Below are 13,163 nucleotides of genomic sequence, written 5' to 3'. Positions count from 1 at the left end.
CTTTCTCGGATTCTGAGCTAGAGTGGGCAGAGCACGAGGTGCCGAGGACAGGTTTACAAGGGGCGTTTGGGAACGACACTTTCGAACAGCATTTGTAGCTGCTAAGAGTAGCCAACAAGCACCAGATTTATGAGCACTTTGAAAGAAGCACCTTCACCATTGGCTTTTTGAGAGGCGCTGTCGCTAGGGAGCGGCGGGCAGGGCGAGCGCAGCCCCGGGAGAAGCCCAGCCTGTTTGTTCCTGTAACCCGGGAGAGGGGACGCACACAGTCGGGCGCGCGGACACACACGCACGCTCACGCACGCTCGCGGCGAGTTCGAGCCCCGCAGCCCCCGACCGCCCGAGGGCGCCCCCCGCGTCGCGCCAGGCGGAGCAGCACCCGCCCCCTGGCTCCGGCTGCTGCCGCCCAGAGGAGAGAGGAACCTGGAACCTCTGCCTAGAATTTCCCCCGGCGCCGCGCGCTGCGGAGAGCGGCGGAGGTGGGCGCGAGGAGGAGAACGCGGTGAATGAGTTCTCCCTTCGCCTCGGAGTTGACTGAGTTGGCGGCGCCGCGCCCGGGCTTCCGGCTCTCGGCGCCCCACGCGCTCGCGGCTCGCGGGGCTGCAGCCCACGCCCGGGGCCCGGGCTCTGCCCGCCGCTCCGGGGGAGCCGAGGTTCCGGAGCTCCTGTCCCGGCTCCAGTCTGGGAAAAAGGAGGGCTGTCCCCTGGCCGAGGCGCACGGCCGCGCGCTTTTCCTGCACTCTCCGCGGCCCGATCTGTCTCTCCATGGCGTCTCATCAGCAATCCCGGATCCAGGCTTACCTGGAGAAGAATAAAATCGGTCCCCTGTTTGAGGTAAGGCGCTGTGGGTGAGGGCGGTCCCGTTTGTGTTTGGGGGAAGGGGTTCAGAACACCCGGAGGAAGGAGGGATAGTGAAAAAATGCGCGGGAGGAGGCGGCCGTACGGCCCCAGTTCATTGGCATTAGCTCTGGCCGGGCCAGGTGTCCTGGAACGCGGCCGGGCGGGCTCCTCGCTGGTTACCTGGGAGCGGACAGGTGAGCTGGAGAGGGCCCAGCCTCAGTCTGGCAGGGAAGTTTGAGCGGTCTGACCGTCCTGCATCTCGCAGCCTCATGCACAGGACCCGGACAGGCTGAGACGGATAGATGCACACACTTAGACTGTCTTACACATGCACACTTTCTTCCTGGAATTTACACTATATTGCGTGTTGGATTTTTTTTTTTTTTTTAATGTGGGCAGTAGTAGAACCCAGAAAGGGGGAAGAGGTGCTTAGCAATGGAGAGGAATATGGTTAACTGGGAGAAAACTGAAGTGGTAAGGAGTAGGCTTCGGTAGGTGCTGGAGCGTTGAATGAAATTGTCAAACTGAGACGCTGACATTGATGTCTGGATGGACGGAGAGTCCTTTGCATTGCAGACCCTACATGTGTTAGGGGGAGAAAGGGGCGGAGGAAGATTCAGGAAAAGCATACACGTATTTATGAGAAGAGACGTGTAGCTCTGAGCTGTTTTCTCTCGCCATCAAAGAACTGATGACAGAAATACAGTAGGAGAAAGGAAGAGCGGGAGGACATGAGAAAAAGAACGGGAGACTGAACCCGGCGCTGGCAAAGCGTCCCGCGGATAGCCAGGGCGCTGGGCAGACGCCGGTGCCGGCGGGGAGGGACGCCCACGGTCCGTTCCCATCCCGGTTCAACCGTCCAGCTGGGCACTGATAGGAGACGACCGGACGTGGAAGGGTCAAGATACCCCCACCCCCGCAAAAAAGCAGTTGTGGTCATTATTGGGGGTTTACGTGTCCGCGGCGTCGGAATAAGGCTGGAACGCGCTGGGGGAGAGAGAACCGAGCTGGTTCCCTAGTACTGAAGAGAAGAGAATAACTGCAGAGAAAAAAAATAATGCGAAATAATGCCCTAGCAGAAAAAGGGAGAGGCAGACAGGGATGTGATCAGATGTGGGAAGGATGGGTTTCAGATAACTAGGTCTCAAGTTTTTCTGCCCAACTTTAAGTTAACGTTGTACTGTCTAGAGAGAGATACGGCCATTGTTTCAACTGAAACTCATTTTTTGTATAGAGTCATAAAATCCTATAATGCATGTCTTGATTCTTGTTTCTGCCAAAAGTGTTAGCAAAGGAAGTCCGTATATAAAAGCAATGTAGAATTGCTGGAGCGACTAGATTTTTCTTCTTTAGTCTAATGATTAGAGACTACATATAAATAATTCTATCTATCTATCTATTAAAAGCTAAAGCATAAGAACCCTTTGTGACACAGTGTATTAATTGTGTCAAAAGAAATATTAAAATAAATACTTTTAGAGTGTATTTACTCCCCTAAAATATAAAGTACCATTTACCAGGGAGAACAAGTGAATTGTTTTAATAGATTTATTAACTTATTTTAAAATTCCTGAGACTCTCTCCAAGTGATAATAATAGAGTTTAGGGTATATGTAAACTTTCTACATAATTAGGAAATAAATCCAACTTGATTTTTATCAAGTGCTCATTAAAAAAAAAAAAAACTAGCTCACCAGATAGTTCTACATTGATGAATTTTAAGTGATGGCAGAATTGTTTTCATAAAATCATAAGACCTGCTCACCAAAAACCAAACAATGACAAAATTATATGCTGTGTATTTTATTGATTTTTTGGGGGGGGGTTACATATTACCTACATCCCCATTAGCTTGGATTGCAGTGATGAGTAGGTAATTTTTGAGGATTGATTTGCACTTTAAATAATTGAAGGGAGAAAATAGCTAACTTCTACTAAAAGCAGGTTCATATGCAAAAATTTTGATCCTAACAGAGCTTGGTTTTGAGTAGAATTCTACGTACTTCACAAAATTAGAAAATCTCACTAGCTTGTAGCCTCTCTCTCCTCATGCTAGAAAACCAGTGAAACTAGTGTAAAATGGATATTGTTGATCTGGCATTTTCCTCAAAGCTCCCAGGACTTTGGTCAATGGTTCTCATAAGAACTGCTTTAGGAGATCAATCAAGGAGGATCCCAGAAACCTGAATTTAGTAAGAGGTGGCACAAATGATTGTTACATATTTAATTCCTGGACCACAATGTAAGAAACAGTACATAAGTTAAAATCTCTTACCTATCACAGATTGAAATAGGTGACTCCCAAGTTTTATCTGTTCTGTGTTGTGATTTTTTTTTTTTTTTTTGTGCTAAGGCACTGGAGTTGGTGACATAGGCTTACCTTAGTTTTGAAAATATACAAGACCCGACAAGATGTTCCCTTTACAGATTTTGTAAGGTAGGAATATTTTGAGAGAACTTATTGGGAGTAAGGCGCTTTAAAGAGAGCACATGAATATTGTTTAAAACAAAAAGCAAAGGTAACATATACTGGTTGAGAATACTTGTATCCTGCTGTTTTTACCTATACAGCTTAATTACTTAATTTAGTTACTTAGTTTATTTCTTACTTAGCCTATTTGCTTATTTCTAACATTTTATCATGTGAGAAGCTTATAAAACTGTACACAGTATTGTATTTCAAAAACTACTCTAGATGAAAATTTATCTTGTTTCCAGGTGATTTAAGAGTATAAATTTATATTGCCTTTAAATGATTTAACATGCTTTGAGGCATTACAAAACCATGCTTAGAAATCATTGCATTAGAGTCTTGGGTAATGCTATTTTAATTAAATAATATAAAGATGTAAGGTGGATAAGGTAATAATGACTTATATTCTACAACCTCTTTGAAATTTTTGTAAGATGGAATACTATTAGTATTCTCATTGGCTTATTCAGGACAGGTTAGTAGTGAACAGCCTAGGCATCAATCTATAAGGAATGCTGGACATCGCTTCAATAAATTAGAACTGTAATCCTATTTAATATAGATTTCCACATGTAATGACTTACTTAATTAGCAAGATGTGAAATGGTTTGGCTTCCACCAAAGTATGCTTTTTTTGTAGCACATATGGGCAAGATTCATGGTGCAAACACAAGACTTATCTCAACCAACCACTTAATAGTTGAAGAACCTGACAGTCAAAAATTCTGAAACTGAATAATTAACTGGCATATATCTGCTTATTGGGATCAAGTGATCTATTTCATCTATACTGTAAGCAGTTAAACTTCATTCCCGATAAATTATATGATGTGGAACATCACAATAAATTCCTTATTTTCAACATAGAGAAGTATATACTTATCAGCTTCTCCCATTTCCCATGAAATAAACAGAATAATTATTTGAATATTATTGGTTGGAAGGGTGCTTAGGGCAGTCATATATCTTGGTTTAGGAATGATTACATTTATAAGAGAGTGAAATCCTAAACTATTAAAAGCAGGATAATGGAGCCCCCATTAACTCTCCATAGAATATTTAAATCTCTGTGTATTGAAGATGTGGCAAACCCAATTCACTACATTTCTCCAAATGTGGTCTGAACCACTCCAAGTAGAATGGAACCACTTTATCACCTCTGTTTACTTCAAAGTACCTCTACTTACATGGGCTAAATTCGTGCTAACCAATTTGACATATGTGTTATGAGGTGGACTCATATCAAACAGGTGGTCAACCATCAGCTTGCATCATTCACACACCTACTACTGCACAACTTGTTTTTCTCTGGTACCCTACCCCACACTTTCCAGCCATGTCTGCAACCTTGAACTCCAGTTGGCCTGCAGATTATCAGGCAGTCGCCTGGCAGGATCAGGAGATTTGTTATATATGAGGTAAGGGGCTGTTGAGAGAATAAGTAAATATATTGAAAATAATGCAAGCCAGCTCTCTTGCTATTAGAGATGGGAGTCACAAATATAAAAAGGAAAAAATGTAGAATGAACCCTGTGGTGTTGGATTGAAATTGGAAGTATTGGTGTATCTCATGACTTCAAGAATAGAAATAGATATAAATGTAATAGAAGTAAGCATAGATTTGTATGTATTAACATATACATAAGTATATATGCCTGCATTTATTTCCTTACTCTGTCTACTGTGATGGCCTGAGAAAAGCAACACCTCAGTAATAATGAGCACACCTAGTGACCAGATTCTGAGTTCTAAATACCATTCTTCATCAAGCAGAACCAGGTATCCTTGGAGAAATGGTTGATTCTAGACTTGGGTCTGGGAAAGTACAAGACCTAGACCATCTTATATCAGGAAATGAGGAAGTGGTCAAAGAATTATAGGAACATGTCAAAAGCTTGAAGAGGCTCTGTTAACTAAATCTGGGACAATTTGAGACTCAAAATATGAGAGTAACAGATTGTCTTACTTATAAAATAGGAAACAGAAGTAAGTATAGATTTGTACGTATTAACATATACATAAGTATATATGCCTGCATTTATTTTCTTACTCTGTTTACTGTGATGGCCTGGGAATAGCAACACCTCAGTAGCAATGAGCACACCTAGTGACCAGATTTTACATTCTAAATACCATTCTCCATCAAGTAGAACCAGGTATCCTTGGAGAAATGGGTCTGGGAAAGTACAAGATGAGCCTGGACCATCTTATGTGAAATAAGGAAGTAGTCAAAGAATTATAGGAACATGTCAAAAGCTTGAAGAGGCTCTGTTAACTAAATCTGGGACAATTTGAGACCCGAAGTATGAGTGTAACAGATTTTCTTACTTATAAAATAGGAGTATTTTATTATCCTGCAATATAATGGGATATTCAATTTATGGGGAGAAGAGAAAGCTTTACCTTATAGTAGAATGCCAATTAATAAGAGTAGAAGGGGTGGTGGAATTAGAAAATCACTATTTGGCAAGCATTTAGCAATTATTCAGGCAAGAAACGTTAATTGTTGCCAAAAATAATGGGTGAAAGTTGGAGGAGGAATGAGATGTTTACCTAATCTCTAGTATCTTTCCACAAAGTAGTTGTTAATTACAAAGGGAAAAGTAACTTTATAGTAAAGAAAGCTGGCTGATGCTGCTTTACTCAAGTGATGGGACAATCAATATTGTGTGCCTCCGATAGGATGCAATTAAAACAACATGATTTTGCTTCTTTAATATTTCTGCCAATCATGCATGACCTGAACTGATTAATGAAAAAAATATCTGATAAACCTGATAGGGAAATCCTGCTTTTCTGGTGTCTTCAAAGATGTGAAGGTCATGAAGGTCAAGGGAAGTTTCAGACTGATGGGACAGTACAACTAAGTGCAAAATATAGTCCTAGAACTGACACTTTCACTAAGAAGGACATTCTTGGGAAAGTTTTGCAAAACGTGAATGGGGTCTTTAGGTGAAGGGTATATGGAGTTATTTGTGCTGTTCATATACCTTTTCTGTACGTTTAAAGTTATTTCAAAGTAAAAAAATATTAAAAGTAAAAATAAAAATGAGCATCTAGGAAATAAGTACTTACAAATAGTTCACCCATTGGGTTTTCTTTAAACATTAAATTATGTGAATATAGTTAAGAATTGTATCAGTGGTTTATACATGGAAACCAATAAGTAACAAGCTATAATTCTGAGTAAAGAAAATTTACAATTCTGGTCAACTAAGCCTATACATTTTCCTCTTCTTCCTTCAAAATTTTATTGAAATATCGACAAAAATCTTAAAAAAATAAATGCACAAGAGTACTGGAACACAAGGAAGGGTGCTGAGACAGAGAGACTGTTTCTCCTTCTTTATAATAGAACTTCTTTATTATGAATAGTGATATCTCCTTTGCAGTATATATGGTGCATAATAAAATATATAAGTGGCATAGAGGCAATGATAAATATTGGAAATGTTATTTGGAATTCTCTGGAAGGTGCCTTAAAATACATGGACTTAGTTAGGACGTGCTCCTCATATGCCTTCTCTCCTTCCTGTTGTCTAGAATGCCCCTTGTAATTCCTCCTTTGTACCTTTCCTTACTCCCTGCACCTCCCTAGGCAACCACTGGTCTCCTTTCTGTCACTATAGAATAGTTTTCCTTTTCTAGAGTTTTGTATAAATGAAATCATACACTATGTACTTTTTTGGGGGTATATCTTCTTTCACTCAACATAATTATTTTACAATTCATCCATTTTGTATTATGTATTGATAGTTTATTTCTTTTAATTGCTGAGCAGTATTCTGTATGGATGTATGCTTTTGTTTTTCTTGGGTAAATGCCTGGAGTGGATTGGCTGGATCATATGGTAGGTGTAGGTTTAACTTTTTAGGACATTAGCCACTAGTTTTGAAAAGTGTATGTGCAATTTTATGTTCCTGTGAACATTGTGTGAGAGTTCCAGTTGTTCCATATTCTCACCAAAACTTGGTATCACCTGTCTTTGTAATAGTAGCCATTCTAATAGATTTGTGTGATCTCTTATTGTGGTTTTATTTTACATTTACATTGTGGCCCCACTCTTAACCCTACCATGTGAGCCCAGTGTCAGCGGAGACCATCTGGGAAGCCTGGCTTCTCTTACCCCTGGCAATAATGAGATATTCCTCTCCCTCCCCAGAGGGTCATGTCAGAGGAGGCCTAGAAAAGAGTCAGGACTTTCTACATTACTGAGTGGTAATGAGGCCACTCCTGCCATTAAATCCATGCCAAGATACATTATAATTAAACTTCTGGAAAAAAAAAAAGGACAAGATCTATCTTGAAAGCAGCAAGAGAAATGAAATACCTTACCTATACAGGAAAAACAGTTTGACAGCAGGTTCTCATCAAACCTATGGATATCAGGAGACGGTGGCAAAACCTTTTTCAGGTGCTGAAAGAAAGAACCTAGAGTTCTGTGCTCAGAGAAAATATCCTTTAGAAATGAAGGGGAAATCATAATTTGGCTATTGTGGACATTGCTGTACCATAAGAGACACTGAACTCTAGGAAACAAACTGAGGGTTGCTGGAGAGGAGGTGGGTGGGGGGATGGGGTAACTGGGTGACGGGCATTAAGGAGGGCATGTGATGTAATGAGCACTGGGTGTAATATGCAACTGATGAATCACTAAATTTTACCTCTGAAACTCAAAAAAAGAAATTGAAAGATAAATCAAGAGAATTGGTCACCAGCAGGTCTACCCTAAAAGTATGGCTAAAGGAAGTCCTTTAAACAGAGAGAAAATTATAAAAGAAAAAACTTGAGAACATTAGGAAGGAAGAAAGAACATGGAAAGAGCAAAGATATGACTAAATATAATACATTTTTCTTCTCAAGTTTTCTAAATTACGTTTGATGGTTGAAGCAAAAATTATAGCAGTGTCAGATGTGGTTCTGTAGAGGAGTATTTAAGACAGTTGTATTATAAGCAAGGAAGAGTAAAGAGGAACAAAGGAGGTAAGGTTTCTGTAGTTCACTTATATTGGTCAAACAACGACTCCTATGGATAAGTTGTATATATATATAATGTCATACCTAGAGCAACCACTAAAAAAGCTATACATAAAGATGCTCTCAAAAACTCTAGTAATTTAATAGATTTTTTAAAAAAGATTTTATTTATTTATTTATTTGAGAGAGAGAGAGCGAGAGCATGAGCAGGGGGGCAGGAGCAGAGGGAGAGGGAGAAGCAGACTCCCTGCTGAGCAGGGAGCCTGACATGGGGCTCCATCCCAGGACCCTGGGATCATGACTTGAGCTGAAGGCAGATGAGCCACAGGTGCCCCCAAAACTCTAGTAATTTAAAATGGAGTTCTAAAAAATGTTCAGATAACTCACAGGAATAGGAAAAATAAAAACAAAACAAAGAACAGAAAACAAAAAATAACATGGAAGACTTTAGCCCTAATATGTCAATAATTAAATTAAATGCAAATGGTCTAAGGATACCAATTAAAAGACAGAGATTGTCAGAGTGGATTAAAAAACATGATGTAACCATATGCTGTGTCTAAGAAACTCATTTAAAATACAAAGATATAAACAGGCTAAAAGTAAAAGAATAGAAAAAAAATATGCAAACATCAAAAGAAAGGAGGAGTGGCTATCTTAATATCAGATAAAGTAGACTTCAGAGGATAGAAAATTACCAGAGATAGAAACTATCATTATATAGTATTATAAGAGTCAACCCAAGAAAAATAGCAGTCCTAAGTGTTTGTAGACCATTCTATGTAGACTTAGTCAACTAAGTCCTAGTCAACATTTGTAGACCATTCTATGCAACAACTACAGAATACATGTTTTTTCCAAGTGACATGGAATGTATACAAAGACAGATCATTCCCTGAACCACAAAACAAACCTCAGTTGAAATCATGCAATGTATTTTCTCCATCACAATGGAATAGAACTATAAGTCAGTAACAGAAAGAAAACAGGAAAATTTCTAAAACACTGTGAAAATATACAGCATACTTCTAAATAATATGGGCAAAGAAGAAATCTCAGGGACGCCTGGGTGGCTCAGTTGGTTAAGTATCTACCTTCGGCTCAGGTCGTGATCCCAGGGTCTTGGGATCCAGCCATGCATCAGGCTCCTTGCTCAGTGAAGAGCCTGCTTCTCCCTCTCCCTCTCCTGCTCCCCTTGCTTGTGCTTTCTCTCGTTTTCTCTCTCTCACAAATGAATAAATAAAAAATCTTAAAAAAAGAAGAAATCTCAGGGGAATAAAAATCCATCAAACAAGGAAAAGGAAGATATATCCAAATTTGTGGGACACAGTTCAAGCAGTGCTGAGAGGGAATTTTGTAGGCTAGCATGCATACATTTAAAAAGTGGACGGATGTGATTGGTTAGAATAGGGAGCCTGCTTTTTATGTCATTCCTCTGGGCCCTTCCATTCATAGAGGACAATCTATCCAGCTAGACAGCAGGCTCTTCTACAGTGAAAGATGTATGAATATCAGTAATCTGCTGACAGGAGGTGTTTGTTCGTATAATATATCATGTTTGGTATTGAAGGTAGATCTTTAGTTCCTGAAGGTGGGAAACAAGTATCTTCCCTCATTCTTTATTGTGCATCTACTGTATCTAGTGGAGCACAGACTATAACACAGGGCTTAATTGATATCTGTTGAATTAAACAAAACATTAACTTGTGTATTTTTTTTCCTTCTATGGAAAAAGTACATTGAAGATATAACCAGCTAGCAAATAGCATCTTCATATTTATTCCTTTAAGACCTAGAGCAAAATATTCCCCGTCACATTAATTACCCTTTATGTACAGTGAATAAATTTTAATTACGTACTTAACTACCTAATTCACTTTCAGTCATATTTTTCCCTTTTTAATATCTGCTTTTAAGAGAGGGCCTGATAAATTAAGTCACACCACTGTGCAAGGCTTACTGCATGCCCCTCAAGTGCATTTGCATGAGGAAGTCGCATGACACAGTTATATGGGATGAAGCAGGTGATCTTTGGAAATATCTCAAGCTTAGCAATCATTTACTCTCTGCTTGACCCTGAGCACTTTGCTTGATGATCTCTGTGAACATCAATGTCCTCATCTGCAAAATAATACCTAAGAGGGGCTTTATGAGGAATGTATGAGATGAACCAAGGTCTAAAGAACCCAGTCCAGTGCCTGGCACTTGGTGTACACCCAGTGAATTTTGGCTGCCATCACATTAGATGCTGCTACTTCTCTTTCCTATTAATATTGATACCTCAATGACAGACGATGTGGAGAGAGAGATGCTTTTGAAGGATGACCTTCTAGTATCCTGAAATTAGGACTAATTCAAAGTGTGCGTCTGCATTTTTATGTTGTAGCTCTGGATTCTCTGAAAAAGCATTTTGGCACAGGTAGAAAGAGTAGCACTTGGCCAAACAGTGTGTGTGTTTGTGTGTGTGTGTTCTTTGTTCAGTGGTGGGGGCAAGTCTTGTTTGTTGGCTGTATCACAAAAGTATACTTTGGCTAAATTTGGAAACATTATATGTAATTAGAAAACAATCCCGAATATGTCTTGACTCAGAGAGGCAAGCTGGATCACCCTCAACTAAAATAGCACACACAGACCCAGCCTCCCCTGTCACTCTCTGTAGCATGATTTTTTTTTATATATACCTTATTGTCATTTGATATTGTTTTATTGGATTTATTCCTTTGATTTCAGTTTATATTGTTTATCCCACTAGTACATACGCTTCTTACAGGAAGATATTTGTCAGTCTTTTTAACTGCTTATATCTTCATGCCTAGAAAATGTCTGGTGCATAATAGGTGTTCTACTAAATAGTTGTCAAATACATTTATGAATAAAAAAATCAGGACCAACTTAACAAATTTGAAAAGGGTGGTTTGCGTATGAATAATCATTTGCCACTAGGAGTCTGGGAATATGTCAGTAGTTTATGGGAGATTTCACTTTCTTGAAAATTCATTATGACTTTGTTATCTTTTCAACAGCTATTAAATTCTTTGGTGCATGATGTTTGGAACTTCATTTATATTCATTTGGTACGTTTATTGGGTGCTGTATTATGTACTGAGAAATATAAATTCAAATAAAACATTTCCTGTCCTCAAAAACTCCTGTGTATTTGGAAAAGACTGGCAATACTTGGGGGCACTCTCAACTATCATATTCTGGTAATTTTACAAAAGCCTATCTTGGTTTTCTGTTTATATGCTTGGTCCATTTTCATACTCATCAATACATTCCATCATTATACTAATAGAAGTAAGAAATTCATATTTGAAATTGACATTTAGAAATTGGTTTTCAAGAAATTTGCCGTAGAATCAAGTATGTAAATTAAATAACATGAAAAGTAGATATGTTAAATAGACTTAGTTTCTGTTGTCTTTGTTCCTGGAAGTTCTTAGCAACAGTAAGATATCTAAACATGAATTATTAAAAATATCTAAATGATCTGATTGTTGGGTAATGTTCTACATGAAACACACTGATAGTTTTAGGTTGTAATTTGTTACTTTAACATAAAAAAGAGAACTCTTTTTTTTGAAGGATAGCCTGGAGCGTAAAGGAGTGTTTAACTCCTGCTGTTTCTTCACTTTTTGAACATGATCTAAATTCAAAGTGACTAGCTATATTGAATTGAGAATACATTTTATTTGTCTGTACATTGAAGTAATATATTTGTTTGTATGAAATGAACTTTATTGTGTAAGATTTATTGTAGCCGTATGTTTTTGAGATACTATTTTTATTTTAATGCTATTTTACTTCTATGAATTCTCTCCAGAGGACCTGGTATTGTTTTGGTTATTTCATTTTTTCCTGTTGTATTTTTTGTTTACAATGTATAATAATCAGCTTAGCATTATATAAAATGGTAATTGAAACCAGCTACAGTTTATTAAGTGCAGAATATTATTCTATTCCGACTGAAAATTTATTGAAACATTTCTTATTATCTTTCATTTTAGTGGTGTAGCAATGATATGAAAAAACACTCTTAAAGTATACAGATGACAAATCCTCTACTCTGTGGAAGCTTAAAGTCCTAGTTTTCACAGAATTGTTTTAAATCTAACCCTTTCTTAACTTTCAGTTAAGACATTGAGGTCTAGGGACGCCTGGGTTGCTCAGTTGTTAGGCGTCTGCCTTTGGCTCAGGTCATGATCCCAGGGTCCTGGGATCGAGCCCCACATAGGCTCCCTGCTTGGCGGGAAGCCTGCTTCTCCCTCTCCCACTCCCCCTGCTTGTGTTCCCTCTCTCGCTGTGTCTCTCTCTGTCAAATAAATAAATAAAATCTTAAAAAAAAAAAGACATTGAGGTCTGTGCACAATTGGCAACATCCACTTCTATGGTGTATGGATTGATAGGGAATCTAAGACAGAGATCAGTGTCAATAGGTTTATCAATAGTTCAATTTTGAGAAATAATATTTAGTGAATAATTCATGAGGGTCATATACATTAAGTTCTCAAGTTACTAGCAAACATATTTTTGGATAAAGTTAGTTGAACAGTGACTTGGGTGCCCATTCAGCATTAGGGTGACCCACTGAAGAATTTCTTTCCCTGAGTTGTGCAGTGGAGTGATTTAAGAATCCTTTGGGAGTGGCACCTGGGTGGCTCAGTTGGTTAAGAATCCTTTGGGAGTCACAACAATGAATCATGGAACACTATATCTAAAACTAATGATGTAATGTATGGGGATTAACATAACAATAAAAAAATCACCAAAAAAAAAATCCTTTGGGAGTCATAAGAATCAAACCATGAAAATACAGTTTTGTCATCTGTTAAAGGATGTTGTGGAGGGGCATGTTCATTGCATTAGGCAGCAT

General features: G+C 38.8%; 1 protein-coding gene across 1 annotated transcript in view; it reads left to right on the top strand.

The window, feature by feature from the left end:
• Positions 1 to 210: 210 nt before the first annotated feature.
• The window catches only part of C5H8orf34 (chromosome 5 C8orf34 homolog), a 372,149-nt gene continuing 359,196 nt past the window's right edge, over positions 211 to 13,163 (top strand). Inside the window, 4 exon segments of the mRNA XM_078072311.1 lie at positions 211 to 641; positions 643 to 702; positions 704 to 764; positions 767 to 834. Of these exon segments, the coding sequence (XP_077928437.1) occupies positions 507 to 641; positions 643 to 702; positions 704 to 764; positions 767 to 834 (324 nt within the window). The 5' untranslated portion in view covers positions 211 to 506.

This window comes from Halichoerus grypus, chromosome 5, assembly GCF_964656455.1.
Source record: "Halichoerus grypus chromosome 5, mHalGry1.hap1.1, whole genome shotgun sequence".
Lineage (NCBI taxonomy): Eukaryota > Metazoa > Chordata > Mammalia > Carnivora > Phocidae > Halichoerus > Halichoerus grypus.
This window is presented reverse-complemented; position numbering and strand designations above follow the sequence as displayed.